The sequence below is a fragment of the Amborella trichopoda genome, chromosome 7, assembly GCF_054954075.1.
Source record: "Amborella trichopoda isolate Santa Cruz 75 chromosome 7, AtrichopodaSantaCruz75HAP2 v2.0, whole genome shotgun sequence".
Classification (NCBI taxonomy): domain Eukaryota; kingdom Viridiplantae; phylum Streptophyta; class Magnoliopsida; order Amborellales; family Amborellaceae; genus Amborella; species Amborella trichopoda.
Window position 1 is genome coordinate 5,389,741 of NC_142342.1, and position 24,692 is coordinate 5,414,432.

Genomic DNA, 24,692 nt, shown 5'->3' on the forward strand with positions numbered 1-24,692 from the left:
TACACCAACCCATCTTTTTTTTTTTTTTTTGGCTTTGAATACAAATTCCTCCCCTCCGACAAATTTATATTGGTGTCACAAGGTCATAACTTTTATTGCTGAGTGCTGCATCAGCAAAGAGTTATACAAAAGAAATTAAATTGTCAGAGAAACATACACCGGAGACAAAGGACTCCCAAGTTTATCGAGCTGGTCAGCCAGGTCATTAGACTCCAAGTAAAAAAATGCAAACCAGTAGTAGTTGTACCAACATTAGTGATTTTTATCCATAACAAATGATTTTTATCCATAGTAATGAAGATTGTTGTATATGGAAGTTCTAAGCTCGACGGGAAGAAAAATAAAACAAACAAGAAGCAAAAAAAATAAAACAAGAAAAAAACATAATGAAATTTACATAATTCGTCATAGATGTGACTACATACACAACAAATTGAAATTCATTTTACCAATAAAAGTTACATTATAGATTTTGAGAGTTACCTCCCTAACCTCAACATGATCCAATAAAGCAAAACCTAGTCGAACAAACTATTTTAAATCATTATAGATTTTGAGAGTTACATCTCTAACCTCGACAAAACCCAGTCGAGCAAATCCTTTTAGATACGTTCTCACAACTAGCACCATTGTTAATCTCTCATCTCTATTCTATAACTAGACCAATGTCAGGGAAGAGAACCTTGAAAGTAAGCAACATTAAACCACCCAAAATTTTTATGGGAACCATTTCTCTACAAGAAATCATCATCTCATTATCTACAAGAAACCAACATCTCAATCTAAAGCAGGCACCATGCACCATCGCAATATTCATCTCTATAGGAAGTGGCACCAAACACTATCGCAATATCTATCTCCATAGAAACCCCATCGAAATGTTTCTCTCCATAGGAAACCTTCTTCTCTTTAAGGGGAAGCCTTGCCTCTCATGTACAAGAGGCCTTTGCTTCTCTCTCTAGATGAAGATACTTTTCCCATATGGTGACCCAAACAAGTTACATGGTTTTTTTCCTCTTTCATATATATATATATATATATATATATATATGGAAGATACTACAAAATGCCTATAGGCAAAAATGAATAGTGATTTCGTCTACCCTCATTACCATCCAACTTCATCGTACTGTCACAATTCTCCGGTAGTGTTTTATTTCTCATTTTTTTTCGAATTGGAATATTCTGAAATTTGGAGCAAGTGTACATCTTAGTGAGGCGTTCCTAATAAAAATATGAAAAAAATAATTAATAAAAATTGACTAAAATACCCTCATAAATTTTTAGGTGTAATTTGATCAATTTATATTTTGCGAATTTTTTTTTTTTATATTTTTATTAGGCGTGCTTCACTAAGATGTATATACGTTCTAAATTCAAATAATTTGAATACTACCAGATAACTGTGATCGTGCAATGAAGTTTGGATGGTGATGAGGGTAGACGAAATCACTGTTTATTTTCGTCTATGGGTGCTGAGAAGAGTGTGTGTGTGTATATATATATATATATATATATATATATATATATATATATATATATATATATATATATATGGAGATACTACAAAATGTCTAGGGAATGAATCAGAAATTTAGAGCTTGTGTTCATAAAATATAAGCGAATCTTCTAAAAATATCAAAAAATATATTATATGAAATAAATTGATCAAAATACCCCCAAAACGTTTTAGGGGTATTTTGGTCAAATTTTTAGGAATTATTATTTTTATATTTTTATTAAGTGCGCATCAATAAGATGTACACATGCTCCAAATTTTAGATCATTCTGATTTGTAGAAAACAAATGAAAAATGAAACACTACCAGACAATCGTGACCGTACGATAAACTTTGGATGGTGATGAAGATAGGCGAAATCACTGTTGATTTTCTCCTATAGGTGTTGGGAAGACTTTTCCTATATATAATTATATATATATGAAAATGTTGAGATTAGCTCACTAGCTCATATGAACATATTGGCCCAACGGTCCAGATTGAGTCTAGGCTATTCTGACGGTCCCGACTTCATTTCGTGTTTAAATTTTAATTGTTTTTCTACGAATCTAAATAATTTGAAATTACATCCATTCTTCTCATCAAGGTGCACCCAATAAAAATTTTTAGACGTATATATGTATAATTAGTGATTTCATGCAACGGTTGTATCATAATATAATACACCCATACTTCTAGATAATCATGTTTGTGTTATTTATATGAATGAAAATTTTGCACGCATACTTTTCATCTCAATAATCAATCTAAAAAAAAAAAACTAATTTGCACTGTATATATGTCAAAATGAGTCCCCTGTAACAATAAATCTAGACCGTCAATTTGATGAATTTCAAGATTTATGTCTTTATGAATTCAAAATCGTATTTTTTTTAAAATATTGTTAATCTAATGATAATAAAATTATCTAAAATATTAGGAAATAAAAAAAATCATTTTAAAGCCTAGATCTAAGCATCTCACCAAAATAGACGGCTTATATTAATTGGGCTAAGAAAATACTTTCTGGGTTGCATTTTCAAAATTATATTTATATATAACCAAGTGTCCTAATCTTTTTGGGTGTCAAACTTCTTTTGGAAACTTATCAATATCAATATTAATCCCATAAAATGTGAGATTTCTTATGTGAGTGATTTTATATCCAATAATCTTTACATTGATATCAAAATCACTTAGCTCACCATGCCAACATCCATTGGATAGGTTTTTAAATTCTTCATCTGACATGGATTCTAATTTTGTCAAGTTTTCTTTTAGTGCTTTATGTAAACTTTGTTGCACTAGCAAATCCCGAACATTGATTTGCCAAATTTTAAATTTATTTTTACTATTAAATTTCTCCACCTCGAACTTTGTATAACCTCTACAGCCATACCGACAACCCCAAATTAGGCTTTGATACTACTTGTTGTGCGTGGAAGCTTTAAACACGATAGGTTGACTTTGGACAATAAAGTACGAGAAAAATAGAACAAGCAACAAGCAAGAAAAATAAAGTAGGAAAAAATAACAGAAAAAAAAAGCCAGAATTTATGTAGTTTGTCAGCGATGTGACTACATCCACATGCACAACAAACTGAAATCAACTGTACTAATGAAGGTTACATCTTAGATTTCGAGACAAAATTACCTTTCCAACTCTTTATAATACCCGAGCAAATCCTTTTAGACCTGCTATCCCAACCGACACAACTGCAAATCTCTCATCTCTATTCCATTGCTAGACCAATGTCCAAGACGTGAACCTTGAGAGTAACGAGCCACAAACCACCCAAAATCTCTTTGAAAACTACTTCTCTATAAGAAACTAGCATCAAACCACCCAGATCTTCATGAGAACTGCTTCTTTACAACCTACAGGAGGCGCCATAGAACATTGTAATGTTTCTCTCCATAAAAAACTCTCGTATCTCTAAGGGTCTTTTCTCTAACGGGAGGCCTTGATTCTCATGTTCTTTTTTCTCTAAAGATATTCTCTCTTATGCACCATCACAATGCTTCTCTCCATAAGAAGCTCTCCTCTAAACAAAAAAAACCTTACCTTTTATACTCTTTTCTCTCTAAGGATCTTCTCTCCGAGAGGAGGCCTTGCCTCTCATGTTAGGGGCGCCCCCGCCCCTCTCTTTAGTACGGTAGTCTCTCTCTTGCATGGGAGAACATCAATATTTCCACGTTTCTCTCGTAGCTTTGTATAAGGAGGTCCTAGTCAATCAAACGGTGGTCTCCCTCCCTCTCTCTCTCTCACAGGAGAACATCAATATTTCCACGTTTCTCTCATGGGTTGTTGTATAATTGTTTCATGGGTCTGTATAGGACTGAGCTCCTAATCAATCAAAAGTTAGGCATGCTTCCTGTAAAAAAAAAGTAATTATTTTAGTATAAAAAAGTTTGTGATGGCTTAAAAATTTGTTTTCATATCTAGTTATAAAATTTGAAGATTAAAAATCAATGTACAACAAGCAGATCTACAAACATTTGAAAATTTTGAAAATTGATGGTCTAGAGAATAATTACAATATGCACTATTTTTAAAACTTAAAATCTATTTTTTCTCATGTCCATACATCTCGAGGTCAAGATGATTGAATTGAGGGTTTTTTAGCACCAAAACATCTTCTAATGAATTTTTAAGGTGTATTTTAATTTGATTGTTTAAGGCCTCACCCTTATATCAACTTTTTCGTTTTCTCATTGCCACTTTTTTAGCTATTGAGGCGGCTACGGTGACTTGCAAACACGATTTAAAATCCATTTGATCTTTAGACGCGGTTTCTATAGGGCCTAGGCTTGATGAAAAAAAGTAAAAGCCTTTTCTTGAACCTTCAACAGCAAAACACTTCTGGAGTGGAAAACTCCTATAATGACTCTAAAATCTATTTTCGCTATTGATTATAAATTTGTAGCTTAAAAAAGATATAGATCTCGCAGATACATGAATACTTGAAAATTTACGGTCTAGAATCTCTAGATAATGTGTTACTTTACCTTCTATTTTTAGAGTTTATAATCTTAATTTCTTTTCATATCTATACTGGCTGGTTAAAATTGATATGATCCATTTGAATATTTTTGGGCTTTTTCATTTTGGGCTTGTCATAAGGCCTAGGCCTTATATATCAAAAAGGTTTGTGGTCCCTTTTGCCAACTATACTGACAAGGGCCGTGCAGAAGAGCCTTTTTCTTACTGGCCGCCGACTGACGTCTCCTTTCTTTTACGCATATGAATCAAATTTATTTTTAGGGAAAATATGGCCATACATCAAGAATGTATGACATGATAATAACCACACATTTTTAATGGACCAAGAATAAACTTTGATTGTATATGTGTGGTACACCACAACAAAAGATTACAATAGTCCACTCAATTATCATTATTGACATTGGGGTTAACCATAACTTTCTACTAAGGGTGGCAGCGGCCGGGCTGAGGACTGGATGTAACCTGGCCTGGCCCGATAGGTCGAGGACGGGGCTGGGCCAAAAATAACTGAATAGATATTTTTCATAACGGGAAATTTTTTTGTCCATGCATAATCATTTGACTTCTTCCAAAAATCCGTCATGCAAATGGATTTCGAATTTAAAATTTTATAGAGCAATAACCTTGGCCACCACCAACATGAATTTTAAAAAAAGGAAATTTAGACCTTAAACATAGATTATTTTGAAGAATTAAAATGACCAGTGCAAAAAATGTCCAAAAGATAAGTTTAAAATCATCTACTTATAATATTTGAAATGTAAAACTTTTTTTTTTTTTTTTTGCCAAATTTGTGTTAGTTGTGATCGAGACTATCAATGATAAATTTAGATCCCCATCATGGAATTTGGAAGGGCGCCAAAACCCAATCCTTTAAGTATTTCATTTATTTAATTTTCCCCACAAAATCCATCACAGAATAACATCTCTCTCTCTCTCAGTTATTTTTATCCAATCATCCTGCTGTTTTCCTTTAAATCTCAAAAATAAGGATGACTAATATGTAGAAAAAAAAAATTTAAAAATTTAAAATAATATGTTTTGAAGAATAGTTCTAGACCGTTAGTTTTGTCTTTTTAGGGGACCACCACTTTTTTATACCCATCCTTAGATGGATGTTTGGGGCATCAGGGGACACTAATATAGAATTGTTCTCCATGATGCACAAAACACTTTTTTATGAACAATTGGGCATTTGTGTTTTTCTATTAAGAAACCTATTCTTTACCATTTAGTACAAATATCATCATTATCACTTTTAATGATAAAAATACCTTTATTTATTTTATAGAAATAATGTTATGAAACGGGCAACTAGAGTAATTTCAACACTCGTACCTTTTTCTATATATAACTTATAGGATTTCATTGGGTGTTACTGTATATATAATGATTTCATGCAACGGTTATATAGTAATTATAGGATTTCATTGGATGTTACTGTATATATAATGATTTCATGCAACGGTTATATAGTAATTTAAGGAAACAATATTAAAAAACTATGTTAAGGCTGCAGTCCTTGAACATTATAGAAGGCATTTTCAACCTAATTTCACCAAAGCATTGGAACGTTGAATACCAAAAGTTCCACATTGGGAAACCATATGAAAATAAGCACTTGATTTTATCTTTCCAGGAGCTAACACTGATGAACATCCAACATCCAACATCCAACATGAACCAAACACAGACTGCTAAACATTATTGTGCCCTTCTACGGTGAAGAGAAGGATCGAAAACCAAAGGATTCTGCAATGGCCTCTGTTTATCAGTGGTACTTCCTATAACTTCACTTCTCTATCAAATATCCAACTAAAAGGAACCGATTTTGCTTGTTTTGCCTTCCCATGAGCTCTCTCTGCCAACCCTCTGATTTTCGGGGCTAAGCTACAAATATAATCTTGTGCTATTCTCATTTCACTAGTATGACAATTTATCTTCGCTATATTCCACCTATCAATTAGGAATTCAAGAATATCTGCATAATCGTTTGCAGTATAAATCTCGAGTCTTTGAGCAACTGAGGAGAAGTGCTCGAATAAGTTTTCATCTTGCCCATCATACATGAGATTGCCAGGCATGGTTATCTTCCTCCTCATTAAGTCCTCAAACACTAAGAGAGTTCCATTGGGATCAATCTCAAACAGCTTCTCTACTATCTTAACATAAGCAATTTCATGGCGTTTTTCGTCCGAGGCGATGGCTCCACAAAGCTGTGCTAGTTTCTTGTCCCCAAACTTCTTGGCATGCCTAGCTGTGCGTCTATGTGATATGAATGTTGCTCTCTCTTGGAAGGATGTGTAAATATAGATATGACAAGGATCTGTTGGTAAGCCCATATCCTGGAAGAAGTGACAAAGGAAGTGAGTAGCTCACAAAGAAAGAAAATGACTACAGTTAAATGAGATTTGAGTTATTAGTCCATCTTTATCTCACTTTAACAAGCCTAAAATAAGGGAAGGTAGACTATAATTGATGTTCAATAAAAGCAATGTTTTAAAAAATGGATCGTTGACCTAGATCGTCCGTCATGAAAATAGGTATGTACTGGTGGATTGTCTAGATTTGCCTTATCTTGCCTTTAAATAATTCAAAATAATTGTTCGAAATGGTTGTAAATGTGTTTTTTTGGATTTTCAATGAAAAAAAAGGGTGTAGTGCATTATGAATTTTCATTATCTTGTAATAATACATGAATTTTGATATGTCATTTCTTGTTTTGAAAATCTATTGACCATTGAATATTTTATGGTTTTCAAACTCTTAAATTCCTATTAAAGATAATGGCAGCCACTAATCCTAAGACCTCTCAATCTCTTCCTCTCTCTCTCTTGCATACACACGAACACACATTGAACATCTCTCTCTCACACCACACCCACAAACACATATTGAACACCTCTCTCTCTCACACACACAAAACATACATTGGATCTCTCTCTATCATGCAGACAAAAAATGTATTGGACATCAATCTCTAACACAAACATGTTAGACCACTCTTCCTCTGTCTTATACACAAACGAAAAACAATTAAAAAGATATTGCCCAATCCAGAAAGAAGAAAATAAACTTAGCAAACTAAACTTGCCTACTCTTTTTAATTAACAAAAATAAAAAATAAATAAGAAGAACTTGTAATCAGGATTAAAATATATGATTTTGGGATCAATTGAATAGTAGTTTTTGTTTTTTTTTAAAAAGCTTTATTACTTTTGTTGTTGATCATTAGATTAACTCATCATAATAATCTTCAGAAAAAAAAAAAAGAAGTAATTAAATATTGGTAAAAGGGAAACTCGATGCCTTTGTATTTCCCCTAAATTTAGACAAATTTTAATAGGTTTTTTTAGCTTTTATTAAAAAATCTTCATTTGCCATTAGTTTTTTTTAGATTAAATACTATTGGTTCTTTTTACTTTTTAAAAACACTTGTTTATTTACTATCTTTGTTTACAAAAGATCCAAAAATAAAATGGAAGGATGTTCAAAGAAACCTATAGTAAACAAAAAGCCTTCCATCTTTCTTTGAACATGGTTTATTCTTGAATCTTTTGAATACCTGTCCTTCTCACATTGGGGATTTGGAAGGCATGATAAAGCTCTTCGTGAAGGTGGGCCACCCCTCTTTAATAAATAAATTTACATGCATTTTGAAATATTAAAACTAAAAAAACAAAAAAGTCGGAATCCGTATGACTCGCTCGACTTTTTGATACAACTGGTTGATTTTTTTTAAAACCGCTTAGTTCCCACTTTATTTATAGAACCGGAATGGTTCCCTTAAAAAATGATCTAGATGGGACTATTTCCATCCTGAAAAATATTTTTTAAAATATTAGATAAAAGAAAGTTATAATTACATGATGCGTAATCAAGCGGCTAAGGCGTGTTCCATAAATTTATTTTTGGGGATTTTCAATGCGATGAACCTCACTCCAAGGGTTTGATTTCAAGTTTATTAGTAAAAGGTGTATGCGATTATTTTGTATTACAACTAACTAATTTTTAATATATATCTCTCAAAATAACATGATGTGAAGTTTGATAATCCCAAGATGGTCCGGCCCGCCAGTGGGTAGATGTATATTTTGGTGGGAAATATTATGGCCACTTATTTGTGAAATTTATGACAAAGAGACAAGGATGGCAGGCCTATATTCATATGCGGGTTGATGGTATGGTACCACACAAAAAGGGCGCTCAGCCTTTTGAGTAGAGGGTTTTGTTAGGCTACACCACCACTTGTTATGTAGATTTTTAAAGTGCTTCACATCTTTTTTTACACTAAAATATTTGTTAATTATAATATAAAATTTTTCTAGTAGAGACATTTTTGGCTATTTAAAAGAGTATAATGGATGTTTTTATAGAAAAATAGTGGCATTCAATTAGTAGTTAAAAACAAGTAATATATTTTGTTGGTGATGTCACACACCATATCAGTGACGTTATTGTCCATTATTGTTAATAAATGCTTTTATTTATATTAAAAAATTTTAGTTTGTCCTTGACTAATTACTTAAAATACATCTAAACAAAAAGTGATTATACTATAAGATAAATATATTTAAATATCTAAAAAAATTGAACACTTTAAGAGTCTACACCAGAAGTGGTTTAGCCTAACAAAACCTTTGAATAGATTGCATAGTAACCGAAAATCTAAAAATATCTTCATCATCCTTTGGATGGCTTTCATCTTTCATATGGAAAATGGCCTTGGTGCCCTAAGGAAATAACCAGTGTGGGTTGTCCAACTTAGAACTGGCCGGTCATATCCGTGCACTGGCCTGATCTGATTTTGGCCAGCTTTTTTTGGGGTCTATTGTGTATTTTGAAAAAAAAAAGTTGAAAACGCTATATAAAATCTCAAAAAATAAAGGATTTGTTTGTAATATATTTTGAATATTTTTTATACTTTTAGTAAATATTGGAGAGTGTTTTGGCTACAAATACTTATTTTTACATTTTTCTACTTTTTTTAGAAAATTTTAAAAATACCTTGGGGTAAAAAATTGATTTTTTAAAATTCATTTCTTTTACTACTTTTCAATTTTATTTAGATGCACATGCTTTAAATATACTTTTTATATTTTTTTGAATATATTTTTGTTTTTAAATTTTTTATTACTTTTTGGAACAGCCATGTGCTTCTAAGTTTGGTAAGTTGAACCGGTTAAGTTACCGGTTACTCCGACCCAGCCTTTAGCCAATTTTCCAATGCGAGTTCTATTTTTCGAACATTAGGACAATACATATTTAGGTCCTTTTGTTGCACATTAATTTTATGGGCTAGTTTCTGGTTATAATGTTAGTGAGTGTTCTAGTAATTACTTCTGTAGTTTGACTGGGATTGAATGTCAGGTTTGTACGTTGTTTCCAAAAGAAAAATCAGGGCTGCTAGAGGCATATATATGTTGTTGTAGTCCTGACATCTGCACTACCTAATTGTAGATAAATTCAAGACCAATTTGTATTGTTTAATACAATTAGAGAGTGCGGGATAATCGTGATTTGTTCACCGTCTAATCATGTTTGAGGGTGGTGCTTGCAAGAAAAATCTTGTAATCATTAATACCGAACTTGATTGGAGTGTGGATCGGTTGGGCAGCATGCACAACAACCGCATCCAAAAAACAATGGGTGCGGTGCATAATTTAAAATGCATGTCGACTGCCACCTACCCAGGCCCCCTACCTAACTCCTATTTTAAAGACAATATGCGATCACTAGGAAAGGGTGTGATATTTTTTCGCCAGCAAAATATTGGACCCTTGAAATCCCCTGTGCTACACTAGTTTTTATCGGTCGCGCATTCGATATGGAATCTCGTTTGGAACTCGTTCCCATCATTTTAGAATCTCGTTTTAATTTTTAAGATTTTAAATCTTATTTACAACGGAACTCGCATCCGATACAACATGATTTTAAGATCTTATTCCTAAATAAATTAGATCCTCACTCCTAAAATTTTAGGAGCACAATCCCTACGTATCTAGAACTCCATCCCTATTTTTTCAAAACATCCTAAAAGAAACTTCTTAAATAAAATTAATTTTTAAAATAAAATAATTATATTTTAAGCCAAATTTTCATAAAAGTGGAATTTTGTGATGGGAGTATAGACCGATCATGCACAGAACGCGATCCTTCTTTGAATGGAGCTCGATCCATTCCAAATAGGAATGCGGTCATTATTAGATGGGGGCACAAACCTATTGTTGATGGGATCACAATCCTAATGAATATGGGAACACGATCCCATTTGATATGGAAAGCGTTCTTGTTAAATAGGGATCTGGATCCCGATGTATTGGGAACGCGCTCTTTGTTCATACATGATCTCGATCCGCTACTTTTACCTTCACCGGAACGCGCTCCTCGAGCTTTGGGCAGACATTGCTTCGACGCTCCCGTTCCCGGAACATGAACGATTCCCGCTTCCGCTCCCGATAACTATGGTTTTTACTAATAGAAGGAGGTCACAACCACCCATCTCTTTTTGCATGTGAAATTGGGCAGTTAGAGGCATGCCATTTTTCTACACAAAGGCTGAGAAATTGGGCATAATATGTGACACCTCTGACCACCAATTTCACATCTGACAATTAAAGTACATTATAATTTTAAACGTCGTTGCATTCTTCTCCTAGTTTCTAAAAGGTTAGGATTTGCTTACCATTCCGGACCCAATCAAGTATTGACTGGTTTTCTCAACCTGCCTCATGTTTACCCTTCCACATAAGTAGAGATACTTGTTGAGAAGGTCACCGTGCCTGTTCTCTTCAGCTGTCCATGCCCGGCTCCAAATTGCCCAGGAACTTTGGGACGACCCGGTTTCATCTCTGGTGATATCATTAATGTTAAGCATGCTTTGATATGTGGGCAACGCTTCCTCTGTGATCATATCTCCTATCAAGCAAACAAAGTAATCATCAGGGATTTCGCTGCATTGTTTTTGAATTTCATTTACGCTTTCGAAAAATCCCTCAGAGGAAGGGTCAGGCAAGAAATCTTGTGGTTGCCATGATTCCTCGACGGGTTTCAGGTGAACCAGGATGTTCGTCTTCGCCCAATCTTCGATTGATTCGAAAATCTCCCTTTTCTCTGGGGGCATTGTTTGCTTCACTTGATGATGTTCGATTCCAGGGTTGACCTTCTCTCCGGTCATTACAACATCCCTTAGTGAATCAAGAATGTAAAAATACAAAGGTTATTTGCAAACTATGCGATAAACTCTAAAAACAAGAGAAAAGACAAAAAAAAAAGGATATTTGCATGAAATGAGTTAAAAAGTTTATCCAGCAATTTGCAGATCTAAAATTCTTTGATAACATGAAAAAGAATGGCACAAGAAATTTCTACAAAGTATATATTTGTATGGAAAGGTATACAATGAAACTATTGACTTTTGTTACAAGAAACTCATAATCATTATTTAGTTTTAGATGTGAATATTATATGGTTAGGGATGTCTCACTCACTTTGCACAAAAATTGAAATAAATTTTTTAAAAAATTGTGACTTCCTTGTATTAAAAGTGAATAGTTTTGTAGTATACAATCTCCAAATAAATTGAACTTTGATCGAATTATTTTGGTGCAGTAAAGATTAAGAATCATACATCAGCTGCAAATAACTTTTGTATAATTCTTAAAGGGTTTGAGGCTGGTTTGCAGGAATTAATGCAACGATTGTGTATGCACATTAAATATTTGTTAACTCAACTGAAAGGGTTAACGCAAACGCTATTTTCACCTAGGGAAAATATAGCACGAGATTGAATGTTATTAACTAAAAAACTTATGGACTCGGTGCCCATGCGGCCCCCGTAGAAATGTGGGCTTGACAATAAATATAATTTTTTAATATAATTTGATCTTAATTTTTAGAAAATTAATATATAACCGTTAATATGGAGATCATGAATATGAAAAAAAATTAAAATTTTTTTAAAAAGTTAATAATTATATTAAAAAAAAATTTTAACCGTTAATTATATTTATTTTTTGATAGACCGCCTATTTGCATCTTATAGACTGCAGATTCAGATTGTAAAAATAGACTGCATACTGTAAAAATGCTATCCAGCCCGCATGAAACAACTTCCCAAAGGGATTGTATATAACGAGACTTTCCGAAAAAGGGTGTATATCGGGAAAGTATACCCTGCTAGAAGTTCAGTTTCAAACAGAACGTCAGTTCCTTATAAAACTAAGTTTAAGGTCCTGTAAGATCAATTTGTACATTTGATCCTGCGGCACAGAACTTGTTAAGGAACATGCTTGACCACAACCCTGTACCTATCTAAGTGTATGTGTGGAGAGAGAGAGAGAGAGAGGGAGAGGATTTACTTGGACCAGAGAGAGAGAGAGAGAGAGAGAGAGAGAGGATTACTTGGACCGGAGTGCAGCAGTTCTCAAGAGAAATCTAGCAGATCCAGGACTTGTTCGTTGAGTGCTTACAGTTGGGTGCTGCGGCAGTCGAGAAGGCGAGATCTTCATCGCCATCTTCAATTTAAGGCCCGAGAGACAGAGAAAGAGCTTGATGCAGTCTCAATGGAAAGAAAGCCTGAGAGAGAGACAGAGATGGAGATGGAGATGGAGAGATGCAGGCTCAAAGGAAAGAAAACAGATGCATTTATAACCGAAATAAAGGAAAGAGGGTTATTTTGGTCTGCATTTGTTTAAGAATCAAATCCGGAACCAGTAACGCCATGAACTCATTGGAATTTGAGGTCTCTTTGTCTCTCTCCATTTGTTTTCCTCTCTGGAATTCGTAACGCTGCCACTGCCAAGTTTTGGTCTTCAAGTACATAAAGTCACATTATAATACAGAAGAGACGAGAGGAGAGAGAGATGTCTTCACGCAAAAAGCACGGACAAGAATGAGACTGGCACATTAAAGATTATATACATTTTCGTTTATTATTTTATACATTTCTATTTATTAAAGAAAAAGTCTATATAAGGATGCAACTTTTATAATGTAGAACTAGGGATGCATCTCAAAAAATCCATTAGAAAAGGTAGTTTTAATGTTGAAAAACCATTTTATTGATCATCTTGATGTGGACATCGAGATGTATGACCATGAAAAATAAAAAGATTTTAAGTCTAAAACACAATGCATTTTATAACATATTATCTACACCGCTCATTTTCAAGATTTCATATATTTATAGATCTACTTGATTTTAATTATTTTTTAAATTTAAAATTTTATAATTAGATATAAAAATAGATTTTGAGATAATCTTAAAAAAATTTACATCAAAATTATATACCATGATAAAATTTAAAGGTGCACTTTATCTCTAGTGCTACGAATGCATCCGTATGTCAACTGGACCCCATTTATTAATGGTAGTTTAATATGTATGCCAATTGGACTCTTCTATCACCCCTTAATTTACTAAACTCCTTACCATTTAAAATAAGGTTGGTACTTTAAAGTTTAAATAATCAAAGTATAGCCCACCATGAATTAATGCTCAAGGATGCTGTTCAAGTGCTGGAAATCCCAATGATGGTCCTCAAACCTATTTTATATCTACTTAGGAAATTGTTTGTTTGTTCTTTCACATCCTTGCGTCTTGTACCAAAAAAGTTCGTCCCATGTGGGAGGACTTCCGCATTTTGCTCATCCAGCGCAAGATGTGAATATCTATCAATGTGTTGGAGTGGATAACCACTTAATGAGAATAAGTTGAGAGATAGACTCAACATGAGAGTAGGGAGAGATTATGGAAAACAAATATATCTCACACAAAAAACGGAGTCCCATTAAGAGGCCTAAGGATCACTCTCTCTCTCACTTCCAAAAAACGTGATTCTCTTCTTGGGGTTGGGCCTCTTTATTTATAGAGAGAATTATAGAGAGCTTGGGAGGAGAAAAAAAATACAAATACAGTAAGGCTTCTCTTACATAGGAGAAGAAGAGAGAGAAACGTATTACAGAGAGAAAGAGAGAACATGTTCTTTCAAAGAGAAGAGAGTCTCTAGAAAAGAAAAGAACCCTTTGAGAGAGAAAATCTTAGAGAGAGAAAATCTACAGAGAGAAAGTCTTGAAGAATAAGTTAGAGAGCTCAAAAAAACTTGTTTTTTGGATGATTTAATAATTATTACTTTTAATAGTGTATCGGTCTATTTTTCCTGTGAATGTAGCTTGAAAAGGTGAACTACATAAATCTCAGTGCCAATAAATCATTTTTTATTTTATTTGCTTTATTGTACGATTTCCACTCATACACACGTACATTTATTTATGTTATTTGCTTTATTGCACAATTTCCATCAGAGCGTGTGTCTTTTAACTCAGATACACCGCTCGATCATCCCTATCACCATTTGCCGTTGTAGCGAGCCTAACTGTCATAGGACGAGCAAGGAAGAAAAAACTCCTTATAAGCTAGATCATGTTTAATTGTCAAATGGAGTGTTTTGGGACACGTTGTTAATCAGAGACTTTCGATGAGTGGCCACTATGTAAAGAAGGTCTTGACTGATGAACTGTCGTTCACCATCTTGACCAACAGTGAATCACTTTGACCACCAATGACTCACATTGACTCCTTGATAGCCGGTGAGAGCTTGACTGCCGACGAGTACTTGACTATTGAGGGATACTTGATCCTCAACAAATACTTGACCGACAATGGATATAAGACCGTCGAGGGGTTGACATCCGATGGGAGCTTAATCGCTGATGAGTTAGTAGCTGGTGGGAGTTGATAACTGACAGATCCCTGACAGACAATAGATTCTTGACAGATGACAGATCCTTGACTACCGATGAATCCTTGACAGACGATGAATCTCCTTGACAACCAGTGAATAGGACAGAGGCGTGTGGAGGACAATGTATGTGGATTAAAGATGAATTCCAAAACTAAGAGTAAGATGATATCGCTCAATAATTGGATCATTTGGAAGTCAGAGATGGAAGATCTTTAGTACTGTAAAGACTTGTATACACCCATTGAAGGGGTAGGACACAAGCCTGAAGGTATGACAAACGATGAGTAGAAGAGACTAAAGAGGAAGACTCTCGGCACTATCTGACAATGGTTGGATGAAAACGTGTTCTACCTTGTGTTGACGGAGACATCCACCTAGTCTTTGTGGGATAAGGTACATGACTTACATGAGAGAAAGACCGCAAAAAATAAGGCGTTCTTGATCCCAAATTTGGTGAACATAAAGTTCAGGGATGGGGGATCCATTGCAGAGCACTTTAATGAAGTGTAAAACATTGTTAGCCAACTCACAATGATAAAATTGTTCATAGAAGAAGAGCTACAAGTTATATTTTTGCTCGGTTCATTACCAGACATTTGGGAGACCCTGGTAGTCTTCACAAGTAACTCAGCTCCTGATGAGAGAGTGACCACAAGTCAAGTCACTACCAGCCTGTTGAATGAGGAAATAAGAAGAAGAGCCTTTGACATATTGAACTCGTAAACTCTTGTCATAAATCGAGGAAGGTCTAAAAATTGGGACCAAAACCAATCTAACTGATCTAAGGATAAAGCTAAATCGATGTTGGTTCACATTGTGGCAAGAATGGGCACATCAAGAAATAATGTTAGACGGTCAAGAAAGAGCATAATGAAGACAATCCTAAGGATGATAACAGGCAAACCATTGCAGTGACCACAGATGTTGGTGTGGTCAGGAACTGTGGTGATAGGTGCATAAATACTACATCAAGATCATATAACTCTGATTGGGTTCTAGGTGCCGAAGCATCATTCCTTGTTACCTTATATAGACGGTATTTTGCTTCGTACAAAGAATGAGACTCTAGCTTTGTAAAGATGGGGAACATTGGTTCGTCAAAGATTGTGGGTATGATAGATGCACACATCAAGACCTATATTGGGATGGAGCTGGTGCTGAAGGACATCGGACATGTACTAAGTATATATCTGAACCTCATCTTAGGAGAGTGTTTATATGATGAAGGGTACCACGCAATGTTCAGTAAGGGACATTGGAAGCTGACAACAGAATCTCTTATCATAGTAAATGGCAAGAATTGTTGTTCACTTTATAGAACAAAGGTAGGTGTCTCTAGTAGCAAAGTTGATACCATCATGAAAGAAACCTCACTAGACTTGTGGCACAAGTGTATCGGCCACATAAGCGAAAAAGGAATGCAACTCTTAGCAAAAAATCATATATTTCTCAGGGTCAAGAATGCATCTCTAACCCCACATGACCATTATTTGCTAGGCAAACAACATAGAGTCTCTTTATCCAGTACGGGCCATAAAGATACGAAAATCCTAAATCTGATGTAATTAGATATGTGTAGTCCCATGGATGCCAAGTTGTTTGATGACACATCATACTTCGTTACCTTCATTGATGATGCGTCAAAAAGATTTGGGTGTACTTAATGAAATCGAAAGATCAGCTGTTTGAGATCTTTCAGAATTTTCATACTAAGGTGGAAAGGGAGACAACGTAGCTATTAAAGTCTCTTAGATCTGCCCATAGGGGTAAGTACACTTCGAATGCTTTTAAAGGTTATTGTATCATGTGTGGTGTAAGGCACAAAAATACAGTGTCATATACCCTTAGCATAATGGTGTAATAAAGAGAATGAATCACACCATTATGGAGAGAGTTACGAGTATTCTATCCAGAGCCAAGTTACCAAAGACGTATTGGGGTGAAGCGACCCTCACTATATGCTACCTAAAAAATAGATTCTTGTTGGAATGGTGAAATCCCAGATAGAGTTTTGATCGAAAAATATATCTCTTATTTGCATTTGAGGGTGTTCAGGTGCAAGTCCTTGGTGCACATGCCCAAGGAACAACGATCCAAGTTGGATGAAAAAACACTCTTATGCATCTTACTAGGGTAATCAGATGAAGAATTCGGCTACAGGCTATGGGATCCTAAGAACAAGAAGGTGATCAGGAGTACGGATGTGGTATTTCAGAAAGACCTTATCATTGGAGACGTGAAGAAATCAAAAAAGCCACGAGTCTTCAATGGTTGAGAACCGATCATAGTTCCTCCTACCATGGTGCATGAAGGCGATAGAGAAGTGAAACAAGATGATGGGTCCCAGGAGTTTGACATACTAGTTCCGAGTGACATGGAGCACGGTAAGTAACCTGTTCAAGAAATGCCACCTACAGTTGTAGACATCCCAATCTCGATTGAAAGAACTATAGGAAACCATGTAATTCTAGGACATCCATCTTGAGCTCTAAACCACGAACCCTAGAAACCACTATCTCTGAACTTGAACCCTTACTTCAAAATTCATTGTGAAGCACTAAACCGTTAGAAACTACCATATAGACGTTCAACTACCCCACTGATAGCGCCAACTCTGGCCAACTCTGGTGGTGGGGTTGTTGGGCACACAATTCAACTATGCCCCTGGCAATGCCAACTCTGGTGGTGGGGTCGTTGAACACATAATTGGCTTATACCATTGGCAACACCAACTCTAGTGCTGGCGTCATTAGGCGCACAATTCAACTACACCCATAACAGGGCCAACTCTGGTGGTGGGGTTGTTGAGCACAAAAATCAACCACATCATCTGTAATGCATAAGAGGGCAGAGGCATTGTTGGAAAATCGGTGGCTATCATGCCTGTGAAGAGCTCATAATTACTTTAACAACGGGGGTGGTGTCTTCCAACAACCCTAGAGGCATCATTGGACAAATGACCCGGGGACATCACCTCTGACGCAAAAGTGGGAGAGGCATTGTTAAGAAGTCGATGGCCCAAGTTACGAGCCTGCAAGCCAAGTGTCATGGTTCATGATCAACGACAAGAGTGATGTCACCAACAACCCCACTAGAAACATTGTGTTTTGATTGGCCCTAACCACAGCCAACCTTCAGGTCTTGAAATACACAAATCACGACAAAGAAGCAACCATCATTACCTGGGCTATGGGAGTGATGTCATTGGAACTATGATCAGTAGTGCCCTACCACAATTTGAAGCGGCCAATGGCAATGACAACTAGGCCACCATGGTCGTTGGTTTTTGACCATGTTGCCACTTGTAAACCTGGCCGTTGCGTGTACCCAAAAAGTTAATCATGTTTTGAATTACCTTGGTTGCAGCGCCAGAGATGCCATTGGTGTCATCGAATGTTGGACAACCCAGATTTCATCCCAAACTTCCAACAATGATTAAGGGTGCTAGATATCTATAAATAGGGGCTAAAACCCCTCATTTGAAGGACCGAACTCTGAACCATCTAATTGGATTTTGTTGGATTCGATCTAGACCTACCGACCTTAAGCCTTCTTGACTTGGTAGATTCAAACCTCGTTCTAGGATACCTAAATTAAATTTCATCTATTTATAAAACACATCTTCTCAATCCCATCTCCTTTCTCAAAACCCCATTTCAAAACTTCTATGCAAGCTTCTAGTTTTGCTATCTCAAGAGCCGGCATTGTCAGAGATTCGTGCAGGGGCATTCTTATGGCAAGTCACTAATTTAACATGACACATTCTTTACCAAACCCCTTTCAAAGAGTTTACGGCTGAAAATGAGGAGAGGACTGTTGTCCCTACTTAAATTTTTGAGAATAAACAATTGTTGAATTGAGAAGGTCCTCTATGGGATATAAACCCTCTATCAGATACCCTGCATCGAAGTATATCTTATCCTACATTAGAGTATATCTGATAAGCATAAAGAGGAGTGGGCTAAATCGATGCAAGAGGAGATGACATCCTGGCATAAGAACCACACTTATGACCTGGTAAAGTTGCCTTAAGGCAAGAAGACACTGAAGAACAAATGGGTCTTTTCAGGATAAAGATTGAAGAAGGTCAAGTTGGTTGTGAATGGTTTTAGGCAGAAAAAAAGTATCGACTTTAATGAAATATTTTTTCATGTGGTAAAAATATCATCAATTCATGTGGGGTTAGGCCAGACTTGAAGGTTGAATCTTGAGATAGAGCAACAAGATGTCAAGACTGCCTTTCTCCATGGTGATATATATATATATATATATATATATGGAGCAACTAGAAGGATTCAAGGTCAAAGTAAATGAGCATATGGTTTATAAGCTGAAGAAGGGCTTATACGGGATGTAATAGGCCCTAAGGCAGTAGCACAAGAAGTTTGATCCATTCATGGGGAGTCACAAGTATAAGAGGAGAACCTCATACCATTGTGTGTTCGTCAAGAAGTTCTCCAATGATAATTTCATAATTCTTTTACTTTATGTTGATGATATGTTGATTATTTGTCAGGACATCATCAAGATTGATTGGTTGAAAGAAGAGTTGAGCAATTCCTTTGCCATGAATCACTTAAGGGCCTGATCAATAAATCTTGGGCATAAAGATCTCTCATGACAGAAAGGCTGGGAAGTTATGGTTCTCATGAGAAAGATATATTGAGAAAGCACTCAAAAGGTTCAGTATGGGCACGGAAAAAATGTGTGGCTCTGTTGACCACAGAGCTGGAGTGCCTTGCAGTCACAAAATGCAAGGAGATGATTTGGATGAAGAGATTCTTCCAAAAGCTGGGCTTGAAACATGGCATATATATTGTCTATTGTGATAGTCAAAGTGCGATCCACTTGAGCATGAAAGAGAGCTTTCATTATAAGACAAAAGAGAGCTTCCATTATAAGACAAAACACATTGATGTGGGTTATCACTGGATTCAGGATGTTGTTGAGAATAAGTTATTGCAACTAGAGAAGATCAATACTGATAAGAGCACGTCAGATATGATGACAAGACCTTGGCTAGAGATAAGCAAGAGCAATGTAAAAGCATGACTAGCATGGGTGCCATCTGAGCACTTAGTTAATCTTCCAAGGAAAAACCTCCCCCATGGGACAAGAGAGGGAGATTGTTAGGAAAATCTGTCTCATGTTGGAAGACTATCACATTTGTTTCATCTAAGGCAATATGGAAATATATCATTGTGTTGTTGAAGTGAATGACCATTACATGAGAATAAGTTGAGAGATAAACTCAACGTGTGAGTAGAGAGAGATTTTGGGAAACAAATCTCACCTGACATAAAAATGGACCTCCAAATTGAGGCCTATAGATAACTCACTCTCTTATAAAAAGTGTGATCCTCTTCTTGGGGGTTGATCACCCCATTCATAGAGAGCATCATAGAGACCCTAGGAGGAGAGGAAAAAATAGAGATACATAAAGCCTTCTCTTAGAGAAAAGAAGAGAGAGAGAAGCTAGTTAGAGAGACAAATATAGAACATTTTCTTTCATAGAGAGAAAAAGCCTCCAAAAAAGGAAAAGAATCCTCTGAGAGAGAGAACCTCAGAGAAAGAAACTCTCTAAGAAAAAGTTAGAGAGTCTAATAAAGCTTGTTTCTTGGATGATTTCGTAACCAGTACTTTTTAATAGTGGATCTGTATCTTTATCTCATGCACGTATTTTGAAAAGGTGAACCATGTAAATCTCAGTACCAGTAAACTATTATTATTATTATTTGGTTTTATTACATAAATTATACTCATACACACACACATTTATTTTAGTATATTTTATGTCCCATAATTTGAGTTCCAATGCCTAGATCCGCATTTGTGCAAGATGGCGCGAACGGGTGAGCCCAACATTTCGGAGTCGAGAAGATCAATTAGAGGATTTTTCAGCATTAGGACAATCTTTTCTAATGAGTTTTTGAGTTGATCCCTACTTTTATTGTAGGAAGTTGACATCTTGCGTATACTTTTTTCGTTTATAATGACTTACCTACTCACTGTTTGGGAGTATTTTGTTACAAATAAAATATCACCAAGCTCAAGAAGCAGTGATGTCTCGCCAAATAATTCCCAGAACGATGACTACTAAAACGCCTAAAAAACTATTGGAAGTGACTACAATGGGTAAAAAGTAGCATCATTATAAATAAAAAAAATGAAAAGTCCCTTTAATATGATGAAATAAGGCTCCCTGCCAAAAACGAGAAAGTTCTGAGTCCAATCATGCTTGAGACATCGACCAGACAGTAGGGGAGGAGGCATAGTCCAACTCTGGTCGTCAAAACATACCAAAATGGGTGGGTTGGTACGTGAGATGCCTTGCGACCAAAGTTCCAATTCTCAAACTTGCCCTTAAAGTTGCTCAGTTGACCACCACCATAATAGTAATCAATACTAATCACATCCTCTATTCCAAACATGTCTGAATATTGATTAGAATCGTATGTTATAAGATCATTTTCTTTGGGTATAAGGCGGTAACAGTCACTCTAAATTATTAAATGTCCAATTTTAAGGGAAAGGATTTTATACTTCCCCTACAACATAGAAGATCTATGCTTCCCCTACCATCCAGCCATCTAATTTTAATCAAGAGAGCCACTCACCGTTTGATCTTAGATCCGACGTCTCACAGTATTTTATTTTTAATTTTTTTATACAAATTGTATGCATATAAATTTGGTACATGTCATTTTATCATTGGGGCACACCTATAAAAAATATTAAAAATAATTTTTCAAGAAAATATAATAATGATGAAAATACCCCTTGAAACTTTTAGGGGTATTTTGGTCATTTCATTTTATTGGAATTTTTTTTATATATATAGTTTTAGCTAGTGCGAGTTTAATAGAGGATTGGACATGCAAAATTTGGTGTCAGAATAGTTTATAGAAAAAAAATTAAAAATAAAATAGTGTACAAACGCAACAGTATGATTGGGGCAATCTTAGCTCTCCATTCAAAATGGATGGCTAGATAAGGGGAGGTATAGAAATTTTATGTTCTAGGGGAAGCATAGAAAGCTTACCCCAATTATAAAGCCTAAGATATATTGCGAAGATGGAGTAATTTTCTCGAAAACTTTGAGCTAAGTAAGTGGCACATACCCAACTATGTGATTTAAGATCTAGTGGCCACTTATAATTATGACGTACTTGTACCAAAGATCAATAATCTTTTTCTATTTTTTCCAGAACAATTTTGGTTAAATAAGATTCAAGGACACCATGTTGGGGGCCTAATGCTCCATTAAGCTATGAGCCCAAACTCCAATTACTTTTTTATTTGGGTAAATTCAGTGGGGAAGACATACCCCTACCCGTGTTTTAGAGGTGTTAATTGGGGGTGTCAGCAGTAGGAATGGATACCACGATGTGGTAACTGGGTGTGGGAATGCTAAATAGTGTATATTGTATTTAAGGGTATGATTTGTATAAGGTGTCAACCTTAAACAATCTAAGTAAGGTGCACCTCCAAAGCTTGGCAAAAGATGTAACTTTAGTGCGGAAAATTCAATGATGGCCTGAAAAACTACTTCACATCTAATTATGAAATTTAAACCTAAAAAATAGTACAGATTTAGTAGCTCTAAAAACATAGGAAGATCTAGAGAATGGGCGGTCTAGATAAATATTGCAAGATGTAGCATTTTTCGAATTTAAAATCTTTGATTTTTTCCACATACGAACATCTTGAAATCGAGATAATCAATTGGAAGGATTTTCAGCATCAGAACAACAATTTTTTATAGATCTTTAAGGCATACCTTTTTACTTAAAATATAAGGTTGCAACCTTTTACTTTTTCTTATACTTTTTTTTTTGGAGAATATTCCATAATTTTATTAGCTAAAAGAGATTACAATGCAATCAAGTAATCAAAACATCCGAAAGAACCAAATCTTGCATCGAACCTCCTCTCTCTGCCAAAGCATCCACGATTTTATTTCCATATCTATAAACTTGTTGGAAGGTGACAGTCATATCCTGACTCAACTTCATTACTTCCATCCATTCCGATCTCAACTTCCAAAGAGGTCTAGAGAGACACAATTACACCAATTAGCCACATTTAGTGAATCACATTCTATCACACATCATTCCTATAAACCTCTATCTTTTAAAGTTTTGAGTCCCCTTAGCACCGCAATTAGTTCCACTTTATTGCATATTTTTATACCACACCGACCCGCAAAGCTGCAAATACATCGTCCAAGGTGATTCCTTGCCATACCTCCAAAGCCTGCTGGCCTTGGATTCCCTAAGGAGCTCGCATCATAATTCAGTTTTATACTTCCTAATCCAAGAATAATCCATCTTCCCTTGTGTCTCAACTTCATCACGTTTTGTTTCATTAAATTCCTCACGTTCACTTCCATGTCAACCTTCGAAACCTTCATTCGTAATAGAGAATCAACTCCAAATTGTATGCAGAATTCTCTTACTCAACAAATTTCTTTCCATTACCAGCCCCTCAAACACCCTTCTATTCCTTTCCAACCAAATCTCTTAAAGGATTGCTACCCTTCCAATCATGAAGATCAAGTTCCCACCTTTAGCGGCCCATCAAAAGACATATATTTAATAATATTGGTGTGGCTTTGGGGCAATGGTCTTGAAATTCCCATCATGTTAAGAAACCAACACTATATATCATTAGTGAAAGGGCACTGTAAGAATAAAAGGTCACCACTTTCATCACACTACTTGCATAATATATAAATATTTGTTATTATCCTCCCTCTCTTCATAAGCTTATCAACTATCAAACACTTTCTTTGAAATAACACCCAAAGAAACACCTTCACTTTTTGTGGAATCCTCCAAGACCATATTTTGTGCAACGAGTACCTATTCTACCTTATCCTATCATGGAATAGAAGATTACATGCTGATTTCATAGGAAAGACCCCATCACTTTTATCCTCTCACACCAAGTCATTAGGAAAGTCTTGATATAACTTTACAATTTCCAGCAGTCTAAGTGCCTCTTCCATCTACAAGATAAATTCATCACTAACCATATTATACACACACTTTATATCTCAGATTCCTCTCTCCCTGCAGTATACCTCATCTACTTTGGCCCTATTGGATGATGCATTATAGATCAGAGGAAAAGAATACCTTAACGAAGTCTCCCAATCCATTTCCCGTGCCAGAATGGAGTCTTAAGACCATCCCCCACCTCCCATCTCGAACAACTTATCATGAACTTTTTATTCTACATAACACATTTCCAAACCCTTGACTATGACCTCGAGCTCCTATTATTCCCCAACCACAAGCTATCCCTATCATATCCATACCTATCCTTAATAACCACTTTTCATAGTCCCTCCTCACCATCTATAGATCTCCACCACCACTTTGCTAACAAGGCATAATTAACATACTTTATTCTTCTAACTCTTAGGCCTCCTTCAGAG

At 35.5% G+C, this 24,692-nt stretch overlaps 1 protein-coding gene across 1 annotated transcript; it reads right to left on the reverse strand.

Moving 5' to 3' along the window:
* Positions 1-6,113: 6,113 nt before the first annotated feature.
* LOC18447305 (stearoyl-[acyl-carrier-protein] 9-desaturase 5, chloroplastic) lies at positions 6,114-13,303 on the reverse strand. Its single transcript, XM_011629889.3, has 3 exons — positions 12,909-13,303; positions 11,191-11,692; positions 6,114-6,850 (listed from the first exon to the last, which is right to left on the reverse strand). The coding sequence occupies exons 1-3, from the start codon at positions 13,019-13,021 to the stop codon at positions 6,290-6,292; spliced, it is 1,176 nt and encodes a 391-aa protein (XP_011628191.2). The 5' UTR covers positions 13,022-13,303; the 3' UTR covers positions 6,114-6,289.
* Between the last annotated feature and the right edge of the window lie 11,389 nt (positions 13,304-24,692).

Coding starts and splice junctions, on each gene's coding strand:
- LOC18447305 (XM_011629889.3), bottom strand. CDS start 13,021: ATGGCGATGAAGATCTCGCCTTCTCGACTGCCGCAGCACCCAACTGTA. Junction 11,693..12,908: donor ACTGCTGCACTCCGGTCCAA/GTAATCCTCTCT, acceptor TGATTCACTAAG/GGATGTTGTAATGACCGGAG. Junction 6,851..11,190: donor ACTTGATTGGGTCCGGAATG/GTAAGCAAATCC, acceptor CACTTCTTCCAG/GATATGGGCTTACCAACAGA.